The 17506-nt window shown below is 41.4% G+C and overlaps 1 protein-coding gene across 4 annotated transcripts in view; it reads right to left on the bottom strand.

Annotated features, from left to right (window-relative positions):
- The window catches only part of ASAP1 (ArfGAP with SH3 domain, ankyrin repeat and PH domain 1), a 355141-nt gene that overhangs the window by 133916 nt on the left and 203719 nt on the right, over nucleotides 1–17506 (bottom strand). For all 4 annotated transcript variants that reach the window (XM_057531792.1, XM_057531791.1, XM_057531793.1 and 1 more), the window contains one exon: nucleotides 16358–16430. In XM_057531792.1, coding sequence (XP_057387775.1) covers nucleotides 16358–16430 — 73 coding nt within the window. The remainder of the gene's footprint in view (nucleotides 1–16357; nucleotides 16431–17506) is intronic.

Below are 17506 nucleotides of genomic sequence, written 5' to 3'. Positions count from 1 at the left end.
AGTGTCTCTGACTCTGCTTTCTTAACTGCAGTAATACCTACCTGATAGAGTTATTGTGTAAAATGGATGAAAAAACCCTATAATGTGCCTCACTGTGCATCTGGCTTACGCTGCCTGTTTATGAAATGGGAGGTACCACCCCTCACTCCAAAGCAAGTCTCACTTCCTTAGTTTGCTATATTCTCTTTCCTGGGAGCCTAGCTTCTTCTCTTCCAAGATCTTTATGCAAGTTATCTTCCATGCCAAGAATCCAGAGCAGCTTGTGTTTGTCAGTTTACCCTCATGATCTCAGAGAAATCTTCAGGAGGACAGCCTGATACATGTATTATTATACTATAGTTATACAACCTAGCCCAAGTTCCCAGTCCACCAAGCTCCATCACAATTCCAGGCCTAGCCTGCCTCTTTCAAGGTCAAATACAAGTGGGACCTCCCAGGCAAGCTTGTCATTCACTCTCAACCTCTTGCAATGTGCAGGTTCCCAGCCTTATGTAATCTGTTGTTATACACCCAGTCCCCAGCGTTGAGCCTGGCACATAGTTAGTGCTCAGTAAAATGCTCATTGCATGTAGTGAATTCTCCTGGAACAAGTCTTCTTTCTTCCTTCAAAAAAGACTCAGCATGGGCCATGGGACAGGGATGAAAAAACAATGAACTATAACCGCAATAATAAAGCCATGTAATACATGTCATAAATCATAGTGCTGGCATAGAGGGGCACGTGATTAATTCTGTTATACTATCCTACACATACTTCGTAGCACAAATCACACTTCCACAAATTTAATTCCATTTGTTTTTAAAATTACAAAAATAATTCATACACTACTACAGAGACGTATAAAGATAAAAAGTATTATTTCTTTCCTTTTCTCCAATCATCTCCTTGAAACCAGCGAAGTTAATAATCTGTAGTGTAAACTCTCTCTACGCTTAAAAAATACACATACAAACAAGGATTTCCTCCCTTTTCTCACTTTTAAAAAAACAAATGTGGGGCTTCCCTGGTGGCGCAGTGGTTAAGAATCCGCCTGCCAATGCAGGGGACACAGGTTTGAGCCCTGGGCCGGAAAGACCCCACATGCTGCGGAGCAACTAAGCCCGTGCGCCACAACTACTGAGCCTGCGCTCTAGAGCCCGCGAGCCACAACTACTGAGCGCGTGCCACAACTACGGAAGCCCGCGTGCCTAGAGCCCGTGCTCCGCAAAAAGAGAAGCCACCGCAATGAGAAGCCCGCACACCACAACGAAGAGTAGCCCCTGCTTGCCACAACTAGAGAAAGCCTGCGTGCAGCAACGAAGACCCAACACAGCCAAAAACAAACAAATAAATAAATAATTAAAAAACAAATGTGGTATTACATATAAGACTCCATGGCTTGCTTTTTCCTTACTGAATAAAGATAGAGAAATTCAGTAAAATTAAATCTAATTATTTTAATTGTGATTATATTCCATAATAAACTCTACCACAATTCATATAACTATCCCCCGACTGAGACACTTCCAATTTTTTACCACCAAAAACCAGTGCTGCAATAAATATTCTTATACATAAGCTCTTACGTGCTATCACTTTATCTCTGGAAGGATACATTCACAAAAGCAGAACTGTCAAGGGATTGGGTGTACATTTCAAATTTTAATTAATATTTCCATGTTCCTTCCCGAAGAGGTTGGTTGTAGCAAGTCACATCCCCAACAGCAATGCAAACATGGAAGGGCGGAGCTCTCTATAAACTCATCAGCACATATATGTCATTCTTCTTCTTCTTTTTTTTTTTAAATTAATTAATTTATTTATTTATTTTTGGCTGCGTTGGGTCTTTGTTGCTGTCTGCGGGCTTTCTCTAGTTGTGGCGAGCGGGGGCTACTCTTCCGTTGCGGTGCGCGGACTTCTCATTGCAGTGGCTTCTCTTGTTGTGGAGCACGGGCTCTAGAGCACAGGCTTCAGTAGTTGTGGCACGTGGGCTCAATAGTTGTGGCTCGTGGGCTTAGTTGCTCCGCGGCATGTGGGATCTTCCTGGACCAGGGCTCAAACCCGTGCCCCCTGCATTGGCAGGCGGATTCTTAACCATTGTGCCACCAGGGAAGCCCTGTCATTATTCTCTTTAATTCTTGCCACGTGGATGTGAAAAACTTGACTATAGTAAGCCTGAGTAACTTTTTGTAATTTTACTGTCCATTCACATTTCCTTTTCTACTTGTTTACACACTTAGCCTGGTTTCCCATTGCTTGTCTTTTCCTTATTTGTAAAAAGACTGTCTTGCATACGGGATGGCAATCTTTGTCGCAAGTATTTTCTCCCATTTGTCTTTTTTTTTCTGGCCGTGCCGCACGGCTTGCAGGATCCTAGTTCCCCGACCAGGGATCGAACCCAGGCCCTTGGCAGCGAGAGCGCAGATTCCCAACCACTGGACCACCAGGGACGTCTCTCCCACTTGTCTTTTAACTTTCTGTATGGTGTTCTTTGCCATACAGAATATTTGAAATTTCAGATAGTCACATATACCAGTCTACTCAAAAGACTTCTGGGTTTCCTGCCTTGCTTCTACTCCTAAACCCTTCTAACGTTCAGTATTTTTTCTAAACATCGAAATCTTTAATCTAATGCAATTTATCTGTTCACACAGCAGGAAGAAGGGTTCTAATGTTATATAAAGTATGTCCTAAACCTTCTAGTATTTAGTTCAGTTTTAGTTTCTTTTTAATGTTTAAATACTCAATCCATCAGCAATGGGTGTATTCACATGGCATGAGGAAGAGTTCTAACTTTATTTCCTTTCTGCTGTATGAAAATACATTGCTTATTTAACATGGTCTGTTGTAGGTACCCATTCAATATCGGATAAATCAATGAACACATGGTAAAACTTGGATGGGGCAGGTTAGGTTTCACAAGAGACGGTAACTGAGCAGCAACCTGAAGAATAAATAGTTGGTTAACAAGTCAACTTGGGGTAAAGTACGTTCCAGGTGAGAGGTAACGGCCTACCATCAAGGCACCATCAAGTACCCAGGGGTTAAAAAGAGACTAACTTGGGGCCTTGGGTCTCTCCAGAGCTCACCATCTTCAGTCTAGAACCAGGCAGGTGAAGTTTAAAAGCACTGCCCTCCGTTCCTGTCCATCGTCATACTGGGGTTCAGATCGCTTTTGCCACACCAATCCATAAAGCCGGCAACACCTACCCTGTGACCCTGAAAACAACCTGTTTTAATTTTACAAGACACCGTGTTATTGGGGGATAAGGGCTGGATTTAGAGTCCAGAGTCTGTGTTTTCTGAGATACAACATCTACTTGATTGATTTCACATCCCTGGGCCTCCGTTTCCCCATCTGTTCCCACCCACACTCCCTGCACTGGTCTATTGTTAAGATTAAAGGTAACACCCTTGGAGGCAGAAAGCCCTGTGCATAGTTTTTTAAATTGCCTTCCTCCATACCACTTTGGATGATTCACTACTCTGATGTGTCAAGGTCATTTTCAATTTGGATTTGTTCTTTCAAAGTTCTAGCCAAGCTTCTGCAAGAATCTGCCCCAGCCCCTGCGGTGCTATCTGGAAACTCAGCGTGCAGACTCCCATTTCCGCAGCACTGACAAATCCATTAACTAACAGAACCCCGAGAAAAGATGCCCGCAGAGTTCCACGAGGCTATTACTCAGCATTTAAACGGCACGTGACCATCACTCCATTATAGCAGAAGCAGAAACGTTCCCTATCCTGGCTCCATTATTGAGGCTTCCTAACTGCCAGATCAAATACACATCACACTTTGGTTTGTTGATGGCTTCTGAGGTAATTTCAGATCTGGCCCCTAAAAAAGCTAGAAAGGAGACAAGCAATTCCTCTCCTACTCTAGTCTCCCACAGCATGAGTGCCCATCATCCAGGGGAGCCAAGTGTTCTTATAAAAAGATGTACTTTAAAAATATGGCTCCAAAAAAATATATATAGCTTCACATTTTACTGTTAATTCATCAACTTTCATCAAGCACCCATACTGAGATACAAAGATTACTTAGGTCATTATGTTTGTGGCCTTGGGTGCGTCCCTTAGTTGTTCTGAGCTTTAGCTTCTTGGTTAATAAATTACGTGGAATTTAGGGGCTCCAAAAGCCCCTAAAATTGACTGAAAAATTCTGCCTTGCAAGTTTTGTTTTTGTTTTTGTTTTTAATTCAGGAGGACATCCACTTTTCTCAGATTATAAAGGGATCTATGACCCCCAGGAAGTTCAGAATCACAGAGGAAATGTTAGCTGACTCCAAGGACAAAGCTTCCTACCCTGGACAGGTGCAGAGAGTCCAGCGAGTTGAAGGAAGGGCAGCAGCACACGTGCACAGACGAGATCAAGGGGGCTGGGCTGGCCTCTGGTTTTGGTCACTGGGGAAAAGCATTACTTGTTGGGTCCCATGAACTCCCCTTAGAGTATGTATTGTGCATTTCAGGTTGCGAAAGAATCTTCACCTCATTTTATAACCACTAACTCATACACAGACATGGTAGGGATAATCTTTTCTGTTTCCTAGATAATAAACTGAGGTCCTGAGAAATGAAGGGGCTTGCTAAGAAATGTGCAGCTACTTCTAGCCTGGGCAGAGGTCACACCCCAGCTCTCCTGGCCTGGGCCACTCCTCACTGTGCACGCAGCACAGCAGCAATACAGCGAGACTGTTCTCTCCATCCCAGAACTCCTGGAAAAGGCATCACTCCAAGGGCAGACAAGTAGGAGGAGGAGGTATGCAGAATCACCCATGGGCCGGGTGCCGCCTAAGTGTGCCATCTGTGATTGAGAATGCACACACAAAAAAAGAGTTGAAAAAGAAACATGGCCAATGAGTATTCTCTTCTTTTAGCTCATTTGAATTTTCTACAGCAAACATGTTAATACACATTATACTTCCACATGGGAAAAAAAAAATCAAATAGAAAATGCCATTTAAAAAAAATCAGCCCCAGGTGTTCCAAAGTAGCAGCCCCCTGCAAGTCTCCACAGAGAAAAAGTATATGTTAGATCAATTATCTGAGATGTGGAAGAATATCCTTCTGTTGTCTGCGAATGCAAGCGACAAACTGTCCCTGCAAAGTCATCCTCCGACAGCCCCTGCGCGTTCTGTCTTACAGGATTGATCATCAATGAAAAACACTTCAGAATCAAGTGTTGCAACTTGCCTGATTTACATACCCAAACAGGGTATCAGAAAAATCAATAAGTAGTTATCTTTCCGGGTTAAAGACTCAACTCAACGTCCCTCCAGTCCTGGAAACAGACACTTTAGAGTTCTTGTCTCCTCCCAAACCACAAATGGAATTCAACTCATGGACGACTGCTTTCTGGAGGTTACCACAGAGCATGGCTGCCATAAGATGGTGTGTAATGTGAAGAACCGTGATAGAGCTGCTTCACGCGTGATACCCCAGGTGGTCGGAGGAGCGTGTATGAGAAAGGGAGGGTTTAAGCAAACCTGGGGGAAATGCCATACACAGAAATAAAACCAAAGACCCTGGCTTTCCTGCAGACTCTGACAGTTTAAGTGAAATATCTTTATACAGGAAAAAACAATCCGAATTTGATGAGACATAAACCATCCAAGTGGTCAAAATGCAGTTTGCAACAAAGAGGCAGCAAGGTATAGGCAGGCTGTAGAATCTTAACTGCAATGGTCTGTTCAAAGGAGAAAGGCGGTCCTGAAAAGAAACTACAGATCATCATTAACCTGAATCCTTAAACAGTAAATAGGCTTAGCGAGAAGGACTGAAAAACACAAATGGGGTTTACACATCTGTGTCTTTAATTGATGAGATTTAACTTAGAAGATTTGAAAGAAAAAGAGAGAGAGAGGGCCCCCATTCCACTCAAGGAGCATGTGTCCCTGGAGCGGGAAGACTCATGCCAACGTGCTCTTTCCCTGCTCGCAGAGGGCACCTGTCCCTGGGCTAAGGGTGACTGGCTTGAAGATGGTGTGTGTGTGTTTTCAATACCAGGGCTCCTACAGGAATGCCAATACTATGTAAAAACACTGCATGAGTTATATTTTAAGTGTACTTTACAGGCCATCCAAGGATTTTCAAGGCTTATTTTGACCCCATAGGTTACTTTCCATTCATGCAGACTTTAAAATCTAACCTCAAATAAAGTGTGCCTATAGGTAAATACATTTTACTTTGCAATAAACTGTAAGGTCAAAAGTGCAGAAATCACTACTTATCCTGTTCATCTCATTACCCACTCACCTCTCCGGCACTTAATAAATAGTTTTGACTGAATAAATGAAATGCCAATTTTCAACTCCACTAACCTCAGTTGAAGGTATAGCTTCAACTCTTCAACTCTTAAGTCACTTGTCGTGATCTGTCATCTATTATCTATTTAAGTCCAAATGCCCTAAAACATAGTAACCACCTGTGAGCCAAGAGTGTCTGTCAATCCCTTCCAGCTATATGCTCAATATGTGCTTAATAAATGAATTGCTCATATATAGTTTTTATAATTAAAGGCCTGCAGTTGATAACATGACAGAGTAACTTGTACCAGGCTAACGCTCCTGTCATTAACACTGATAAGCGATGGACAAAATATAAAAAATAACAACCATTTGAAGCCACTGGAGAGCAAGCAAAGGCATGAAGAAACAGGCAGGGATATTACCCTTCAAGGAAAGGAACGATTCTGGGGAAGACCATCTTTAACTGGCTTTTCTCCTGCTGGCAGACCTCAGTCCATGCTGGGCAAGGAGAACAGAACTCCAGCAGAAAGCGGCATTTTCCTGAGCTAAGATGTCAGAGGTCAGGACTGCGTTAGCAGCTGGAAATTGAGTGGGGGGATCTTAGAAAGGTGGAAGTCAGAGAAAGGAGAGCCCGCACATCTGTATATACTCTCCCTTCAAACCCTTAGGCTGACCCTGAACTGCACGTGCATGAATGCTATTCCAAGAAGCCCCGTGGAAAACAGCACCTTAGAGCTGACCTGGTTTCAGCCACTTCCCAATGCTGAGAAAAGGATGGAATTCAAGTCCTACAAAGTTAGCAGGGCTTGGTAAACACTGTGGGCTGAAGTCCCAGAGGATCATGCCTTAGGAGCATGGAGCATGGAGCAGGACTAAGGGTTACATCCTAGGACTACGAGCAAAACTAAAATAAACTCACCCTAAGAAAGCCTTGTACAGGATCAGGGTGATGGCGACCACCAGCAACTTAACTGTGTACTAAAATAAACACACTTCATAGAAAGATAACAATCCAGAGTCTCTACAACATGTAATTCACCACGTCTACCATGCAAACAGAAACTACTGGACACGCAAAGAAACAAAAGACATATAGCCAAAAATCAAGAGAAAAAAATCAAGGGAAACAGAACCACAGACAACCCAGATGTTGGATTTAGTATGTAACAACTTCAAAAATAAACATTACAAATATATTCAAGAATCTACAGGAAAAGTTGGACAAAATGGGTGTAGAGATGAAGAACTTCAGAGGAGATAAAAGTTCTACAAAAGGACTAAATGGAAATCCAAGAACTAAAAACTACAGTATTGAAATAAAAAATTAATTGGGTGAGACTAATAGCAGACTGGAAAGCAGACTGCAGAAGAAAGAAGCAGTAAACTTGAAGACAGGTAAGTAGAAATTATCCAAACTGAAGCACAAAGAGTATAAAGACCAAAAATAAACAAATAAGAGTCTTAATGACCTGTGGTGACAATATCTAACACAAATGTTACTGGAATCTCAGAAAGATAAAAGAATATAAGAATAAATAAATAATCTGAAGAAATACTGGCTAAAAATTTTTCCAGTTTTGATTAATTTTTTTGCAATTAACTGTAATTGTAATAATTATCACTGATTACTATGTCCCAGTACATTAAATATTTTATATATGTGTCCCAATTTTCACAAAGTAGGCACTACTGCCCCATTTTAGGAATCAGAAAACTGAAGCTTGAAGTGGGGTGGAGGGCAAGGTGAAGCATCCTGCACTTATCTCCATGGTAGTGGATCTAAGATGACAAACTACGTTTGTCCTGAATCTCTCCCCATGATTTCAGAAAGCCTCAAGTTGATGAGGATGAAGGTAATCACCACCACCACCATTACTGGGTCTGAATCACACATGTTATGCTTCACAACAGTCCAATGAGGTAGAAACTATCTTTCCATTTTCAGAAATGAAGAACCAATTGCTTGAAGTGTTCTCTGTCCACAGGTTCCCTGCCACCAATCAGGGGCTAAATCAGCATTTGATCCCCAACCTGTCTGAACTAACCCACAATAAATTAATGAGGGTGTGCGGCAGGCATGTTCAGCCTATGTAAGAGAACATATTGTTTTAAGGGCATTGTTGTTCATGTATAAATCATGCTGATTACAAAGGACATAGTAATAGGAGTGAGCTTGGAGAAATACTTTCTGGGTAGCGCTAAATTCCAGCTCTAGTTTGTATCTGAAGTAATAAAACTGCTCCTTTTCTAACTGGCCCGTCTAGCACTTTCACGCTACAGGATTACTGCTTGTTTCAGTTGTCTGTCTCTCTTCACGTGTGAGGTACTCCAGAGCGGCATGCCCACACGTTTTGCACCCCACTGGATCCTCAGTGCCCCATTCTGGGTCGGCACTCACCTCTGACAGTTAATAATCTGGCAATTCTGGCTCAGCAGCTTTGGGATCATAAAGAACTAAGTTTCAAAACTTGTAGCTACTGACGAGCTGTGTAAGTAATTTAAGCCAGGTTTAAACTTAAGCTTACTAGCTGTGTCAGTAATTTAAACCAGGTTCCTTCACCCCTCAGTTGGGGATGCTAATGTCTTCCATGCAGGACTGTTGGGATGATTAAGTGACAACAGGCACCTGGCATATAGTGGGCACTCAACAAATGGGGGCTATAATTTATTACTTCTATCAAAATTGGACCATTAAGGTACAGAAACATGTTTTTTATAGTCACCTTTAACAGACTATTTTTGCTGTTCATCTTGAGGCTTTAAAAAAACCCCAAACTACTGGTTGTGGAATGAGTGCTCGCAATTTCATTTAAAATGAGTTACTTTCTCATGAAGCATGCTCCCATAAATTGCAAGCAAACATTATAAAATATTAACTCATTTTAAAAGTGAGAACACTCATTCCAGACCAACAAAACGGAGGAAGTGCATACATAGGCGCACACACGCACCCCAGACAGCCTCTGATTTCAAGTCACAGAGTGTTTGAGCCTTGAATACAAAAACTGTCAATTCCCAAAGAGCCTGGAGTGATAAGATTATTCTGGAAAGAGACTTCACTTTTCTAAAGGCAGTTTAAAAAATTCCTCTGGTTTTATCCCCACATAATTTGAGGAGTAATACTCTCTCCTGGATAAGTATACCCCCTTTTGGAAAAGCCTCCTTCCTTGACCATTCTGAAGGAACCCATCATTTTGATTTGTTTTCACCTCTTAAGAAGTAATGATGGGGGCTTCCCTGGTGGCGCAGTGGTTGAGAATCTGCCTGCCAGCGCAGGGGACACGGGTTCGAGCCCTGGTCTGGGAAGATCCCACATGCCGCGGAGCAACTAGGCCCGTGAGCCACAATTACTGAGCCTGCGCTCCGCAACAAGAGAGGCCGCGACAGTGAGAGGCCCACGCACCGCGATGAAGAGTGGCCCCCGCTCGCCACAACTAGAGAAAGCCCTCACACAGAAACGAAGACCCAACACAGCCAAAAATAAATAAATAAATAAATTAAAAAAAAAAAAAAAAAAGAAGTAATGATGGATCCACAAGAATGCAAAATGCCTTGAAGGCCCAAAGTAATTTGTTTAGACTTTGCTCAAATCACTACAACCACCACCAAGAGCATTTACAGTATTTCTATCTAAAGCCTTCTCCTTCTGAGGGCTTAGATTTATTTATTTACTTATTTATTTATAACAAGCTCACTTTAATTCAAAAATTTTTTTAAAAAAGATCAGATTTTCATCCACAAACTTGGAAAACAGCAAAAAGGAGAAAATTTTCTAAACACAGACTATGTTCTCTGTATACCTCTTGACATTCTTTCCATTAAAGTTCTAATCTATTTTATCTCTATTCATCCTTGTTAAGAAAACTTTTCTTCCCACTGAAAACCACAGGATTAAAAATACCATTACAATTAAGACTCTAAACTTAATTACCAACTCTACTTAGAATTCACTTCACACTATACCTTTAAATTTGAGAAAATGTTAACTAAAAAAGTAGCTAAAGTGAAATTACTTGGATGCAAAAACATTCCCTTCCTATCCACTGATGAATTTAGCACTTTACCTTTAAAATCTTAGATTTCATTATATACAATGAGCTATTTCTTAAAACAGATAAATTATCAAAATGAAAATTTGGGGTGAACATCACACTTTAATTTTGCTTTAAGTAACACAAATGTTCTTGTAAAACCACTCACTACATAATTCTAACTGAAAATGAAAGGGGAATAAAAGAGAGGGCAGTGAGAAAGCCAAGTGCTTCCTTTCCTGACGCGAAAAGGCTATGGAACCATTTATGACAATCCAGCTGTATTTCAGAAATATATACTTGTAATCAAATTACATACCACTGTCATTTTTTTATTTGCTAAAATTAAAGGATTTAAGAATCCAAACTTTCAGACTAACAATGTTACAGAGATTTCTAATGGGCACCATGTGTCACTAATAAGCTAAAATGTATTCCAAATATATCTTGGCATAAATTTTAAGGAAGCCACCATATAGTAATAAATTACACATTTTGATTTGTGCAAAAAAATTTATTATTTTTTCAATCACAGAAAAAGACCCAGTAGCAGGAATATCCTGGGTCTTTACTGCCAAGGAAAAGTGTACGTGTGTGTGCTTAGATAATAATAGTATATCTGTTCAAAAAGATTAACGAATTCAACTCAACTAAGCCATTTGATAGAAAAACAAATTTGGTACCCCCATGCTTACAATGAACCACATGACTCTTCCATTTATAGAAGTATAGTGTGTATCGCTTTCTTTTTCAACAGCACTGAGATGCAGTAAGCTCTTTTTTCTCTAGAGACACACACTGACCTACACTGGACCCACCACATGCATACACATGCCCCTGCTCACAGGGGCAGAAATCCTATGACTGCCAGCCCTACTTCTACTGTTCTGACCTCAGGTCTCACTCAAAGACGGAGAGCAAGATGTCAGCTAGGGCTGCAGTCACCTGAAGGTTTGGGGCTAGCAGATGCGCTTTTGTGGTGGTTTTGGGCGGAAGACCTCTCTCCACAGGGCTGCCTGAGTGTCCTCACAACATGGTGGCTGGCTTCCTCCAAAACAAATGAAGGGGTTAGGGGGCACCTAGGTGGAAGCCATCTCTTTTATGAACTGGCCTTGGAAATCACACGGCATCACCGCTATTACACTCTCTTCATTAGAGGAGAGTTGTTAAGTCTGGCATACATTCAAGGCAAAGAGAATTAGTCTCCCTCTTTTGAAAGAAAAAGTCCCAAAGAATTGCAACATACTTTAAAACCTCTACGATGCTCAAGAAACTACTAGCTATTTTAAACATATATCAGGAGGAGAGAGGAGGAAGGAGGGAAGGAACACATACACCAAGAAAAACTTTCTAAATGACAATGTATTTCACAGTTTAATATTGTTAAGACTTCGAAACTTAGAAACAACACAGGAAAACTGAATGGCTTGGAAAATTTCCCCTTGATCCAAGTAGCTCACAGAATTCAGTTTTTTTCTGTTTTTTAAAATCTCCTCATACACAGTGGGAACAAGTAAGAGAAAGAGACAAATTCCCAACGCCCTTTCAAACTAAAGGGCTTGAAGGGAGATAATGTGTTTTTCCAATAAAATTTCTCTTATTATACCATTTACTAATTAATACTGATAAAGCTTATGTGCAAAAATAATAAATACATTTTAAGAGTAAGACCTTTCCCCATTCTCCACCATCTTTCAAATCATTCTGGGGAGGTGGGTGGTTGGGTATTCTCAAACTGGAAGTATAGAAATGCTTCTTAAATTTCTAAAGAACATCAGATGGGTTTTGTGTCATAAGCACTGTGAGAAAACAAGAAAATTATGAAAACACACTGGGAAACAGATACCAGGGTTCATCCTCTTGTGGCTTCTTTGGAAGAGGCCAAAAGCCCTTGGACGGGAATGACCTGGATTCCACTGAGCATGTATCATGGAAAGATCTGCAACATCACTGTTTTACTCATCTTGCTATTTTTTTAAGAATTAAATATCACAGTGCTGCCCACACAAGCTGATCAAAAACCTGGGGATACCGTAATCACTGGTGACTGCAGAAACCCTATCAGGCCCCAGCAGTTGCTGAGATCTGAGTTTATCCCCACATTTCCAGGTCACAGGAACGATACCTGCTATTGTGTCCCCTGTCTGGGAACCACAAAGTCATCCCATGGATTACACTGCTGGGAGGGTACATGTGATGGATTCATTCATGAATAGTGAATATTTAACAGCCATTGACAGAAAGCTTCCTGGGGACCCATCAGCTGATAAGCGGCAATTCATTCCATGCTTGTTGAGCCCTGGCCAAGTGTCAGGTAGAAGACACGTCCACAGTAGCCGCAAACAGCAAAGCTGGAGTCAGCTAGGCTCTCCTTCCATTCCCTGCTAGCTGTGGCATCCTGGACAACATAGTCTGGCTCTTTATGCTTCAGCTTCATCATCTATAAATTGGAGATAATGGTAGACTTACCTCAAAGGCTTGATGGGCTTAACTTAGTACAGCATGAACACCCAATAAATGTCATGTCCTCCAGAGACATTCCCCTTAGTACCCTCCTCAAACTACATCAGATTTCTTCTTTGTACCTGGCAAGCTTTCCTTCGTAGTACTTGCCAGTTTCTAACTATAGCTACTCTCCAGCTTGATGATCTGATTAACATCTCTCTCTCCCACAGGACTGTAAAATTATCATAAAGGCAGAGATTCTGTCTGATTTGTCTAATATACCCAACACCCAGAACAGTAGCATGTAACAGGTACTCAATAAATATTTGCTAAGCTAATAAACTAGGTTGGCAAATTCACAAAATAATACAAAGATGAACCAGCCCTCATCAAGGAGTTCCCAGGCCACTGACGCAGTCCTCAACTCTAGCTGCATTTAGAGTCACCTGGGGAGTAATACTCTTGTAATCCCACTACTGGACCCTACTCTGGAGCTACTCTTGGAGTGTGAGGGCTCAGGGAATCCCTGCTTTTGTATTCTAAGAGCTCTTCAGGTGATTTTATTTTATTACTTTATTTTTTGGCTGCATGGCGCAGCTTGTGGGATCTTAGTTCCCCGACCAAGGACCGAACCTGCGCCCTTGGCAGTGAAAGCGTGGCGTCTAACCACTGGACCGCCAGGGAATCCCCTCTTCAGATGATTTTAATGAAAAGCCAGGGTTGAGACTCACTGGTCTAATGCAAGAGAGACGGGCTGACAATTACAACGGGATGTGTGCTCTACAGCCACAGAACTTCCTGTGATGATGGAGATACCCTGTGTCTGCACCCCCCCAATGTCGTAGCCACAGTCACACATGACTAATGAGGACTCAAAATGTGGCTACTGAGATGGAGGGCCTGAACTTTAAATTTTATCTTAATTAATTTAAATTTAAAAAGCCATGTGTGACTGGCTAGTGCAGACCTAGGGCAAAGTACACACAACAACCCTGAATCCAGGTTTCAAAGGGGAAACCTTTGGGGGGGGATTCAAAGCTCAGTCAGCTGCGGCCCCCCCCCATCCACAGGAGAGTATCATCTGGGAGAGGAAACGGCAGCCAAACTCTGCGCTCACCCCTTCATCTCTCCACCTTACATACACACGGGTACAACCTCTCCCCACTGCCACGTCCAGGACAGCGGGGACCAAGGAAATGCTTTAAAGAAGCACATCCCCCAAGTACAAGAGCCTTTGTGTGAGCTGCTGAATGACGTGGTCATTGAGGCCAAGGGAAGAAATGTGTCTTGAGTAAGGACACTTGGAAAAGAAAGTCACCTGGAGCCCCGAGCAGAGTAAATATGGCAGCACTTCACAGCTGTAAATCAGAAGTCTCCCTTTGTGACTCACAGGCAGAAACCATAACATTATGGAGAACTGACATTTATTCCTTAGGCAGATAATGGCTCATTAAGCTCTTTATAAAATCAGACTGGTCCAACATTATTTGCAGAAAGACTGAATTAATATAGAGAAAGCACCCATGCTATTGACCTACCTGCCATTTTTTTCTCATCTACTATGTGTTAAGCATGTACTACGTGGCAGGCAGTGTGTCAGGGGCCTTAAATATTCCCTCATTTTGTCCATACAATACTCTGTAAATTAGATATTATTTTCTCATTTTATGGTGAGGCAATTTAATACTCATGGAAGTCATTATTTACTTACTTACTTACTTATTTATTTATTTTGGCTGCACCAGGTCTTAGTTGCAGCACGTGGGATCTTCGTTGTGTGCAGCATGAGGACTTCTTCCTCGACCAGGGATCGAACCTGGGGCCCCTGCATTGGGAGCGTGGGGTCTTACCCACTGGACCACCAGGGAAGTCCAAGACTTATGGAAGTTAAATAATTTACTTTAACAAGTAGTGACAAAGCTAGGATTTAAACTTAGATCTATTCTACACTTAAGTTTCTTTTTTATAAAGTCTGTCTAGTATTCTATTATATAGATATACTATTGTTTATTTAACAAATCTCCATTTTCTTTTTTACCAAATCACAGTCAACGCTTCAATGAACTTGTACATAAAGCATAATACATACACATACATATAGAGAAGTACATAAATCCTAAGTGTAGCATTTGATGAATTATCAAAAAGTAGACTTAACTATGTAATACCCTCCAAATTAAGAAACAGAACAATACCAGCACCTCAGAAGCTCCTTGTGCCATCTTCCAGTTATTTATCCCACTCACATCCCCTATTAAGGGCTACCACCTCATGGGAGTTCATTAGAAGGAAGCTAAGACATAGGTTATAAGTTAGGTGTATAATTTAGGCTAAGACTTAAAGCACCATTTGGTCACTACATAACCAGACAAATACCATTTATCTACCTTAATTAGAAGTTAGGGTTTTATTGGATATAAAGAAATTAGAGACAGGTCTCCAGGAACCAGGGTACAAAATGTGTTAATTAGGATTACAGAGTGCCCTAAGCCTGGGGCTTTAATGAAGACAAGAGACAACTGATTCCCAGCTCTGACAAAAAGAGGAGGACCAGGAAATATCCTATGATTTTATCACAAGAGTGAGTATAAATGTAAATAAAATATAAAACATATAAAATATAAATGTATTGCATTTACTGAACTGCCATGAGGTGGTAGAACTTTTACAGATATTAACTACTTAAGTCCCTTCAACAACCGTGTAATATCACAATCCCCGGTTTAGAGAGAAGATGGAGGTTCAAAAAAGTGAAGTAACCAGCTCAAGGTCACACTGCTGGTTAGAGGGAGAGAAAGGGTGCAAACCCACATGCATACAACCTCAGAGCGTGCCCTTTCCATTGTACCCCCCTGCCTTCCCTTCCCAGGTGTTCTGTTACAGACAACTGATCTCTTAGAGACCTGACCTCTGGGAAAGCGAGCTGGTACTGCAATACCAATAACAAAAGATGTGAGTCAGAGACCTTGAAACTCATTTTATGTTTGCAGGCTTCTCCCTCCCTGGGGCGCTGGAACCTACCATTTCTTGTGGTTACCTACTGTTTATCTTAATTCGGTTTATTTCTTCTTATCCACTGACAACATACTTTTCTCTCCAAGATGACAAAGTCTCTGACCAAAGCTAAAACATTTGGTGACACAGGTTACCTGGCCTGCCCTCAGTCAGCAGCAAAGACTCAAGTTGGCAGGTCTGTCCAGGTCTCTCCCTTTAGCCTCGTCCCCACGTGTCCCCTAACTTTCACCCCATGCCTGTCACCAATACGGATTTTCAAATGTGTACAGGTACACTTCAGATGGAAAAGATCCTCATGTGTTTAACTGAGGCCACCGAATTACGTCTGACCAACCACACAGAGAGAATTTTACATATCTCCTATGTCACTTGTGGCAAAATTACCTATAACTCTACTGAAGTTTTTCACTGTGTAATAAAACCCACTGCAACTAATGTTTTTCCTTCTTTTTACTTGGGAAGCAGTAACAGGTTTGGACTGACAGAAGAGACAGAAAAAAAGAGAAAAACTGAATTTCTTTGACTTACTTGTTTTTCCATTTGTATCAAGTTTTCCAGAAACTTAGCATCTAACAAATAACAGAAAAAACTGCAGACAAGGTACGTAATTGGCGTTATCTGTGTTGGTAAGTACTTACCTTGACCGGAATTATATATTGCTTTTACAGACTTCTTAACTTTCTGTAAGGCTGTTCTATCTTGGTCTAGAGCCTAGAAGAGAAAAATGGGGGGGAAAAAGATGTTGGAAAACTTGGTAAGTTAAAAAAAAAAAAAAAAAAAAAGGAACGAAAGAAAAACTCATTCATAACTGCATTTGTTGTGCTGAGCACTGCAGCAACAGCAAACTGGTATATTTATCAACGATGAACCCCTTCAGAGACACCAAGTGCCCAGGATTTGAGTAGTTATATTTTGGGGATAAATACAGTCATTCCGCAAGCTCAACACTGGGTGAAATGGATAAGCTGGTAGTCAGTCGGTAACCGTGCTAAGCTATGCACAGGAAAGAAAATATAAGCCACCTAAGATCTGATTCTTTCACTTCGAGAGTTTACAACCTGGGAAGGGAGAAAGGCCAACATATGACATGAATGACACCTTCCCAGGGAACAAAACACATCTTATTACCTAATGGTAATTTCAGCCAGAAAGAAAACACTTAAGGGAGTGTGATAAGCAAGAGTGACCCTGAAGAGCTTCTCAAGCTTTTAAACTTGAGGATTCCTTTTAGTTAAAAAAAAAATTTTTTTAATGACATAATGCCGGGTGTATTTTAAAAATTCTGTTTATTAAAAAAGCACAACATGAGAAATGCTACCATGATGCGAGTAATGCTTGTACATGATTTCCTAGGTGATGAATCAACACATCTCCAATAATCTACAAGGCAGGGGTGAGGGGGCTGTTTCTGGGGGACTGTCACTCCTGATTCTTAACCCAGGTGCTGGATACACAACTGGGTTTCATTTGTGAAAATTCATCAAACCATGCACTTAGGATATGTACTCTTTTCTATGTGTGTATTACACTTCAAAAACAAGTCAATGTAGACATACTCATGGCACGCTGACCTAACTTCTTCGAATAAATTCAAGCCCCTCTCTGCTTTCCCAGGGTCCACGGTCCGTTCACAGTCTGGGAACCCCTGGAGGGTGGGTCAAGATCTGGAGGGCAGGAGCAATGGCAGCAATAACAATAAACTTGTACAATAAAGTTTAAGAACATTCAATGTGCACGCACATCCTCTACATCATCTAAGCCTCGAGACTTCAGATGAGCGAATGGAA

Source organism: Balaenoptera acutorostrata, chromosome 17 (assembly GCF_949987535.1).
Source record: "Balaenoptera acutorostrata chromosome 17, mBalAcu1.1, whole genome shotgun sequence".
Classification (NCBI taxonomy): Eukaryota; Metazoa; Chordata; class Mammalia; order Artiodactyla; family Balaenopteridae; genus Balaenoptera; species Balaenoptera acutorostrata.
The sequence above is the reverse complement of the archived record's forward strand: the minus strand, read 5'-3'. Positions and strand labels throughout refer to the sequence as shown.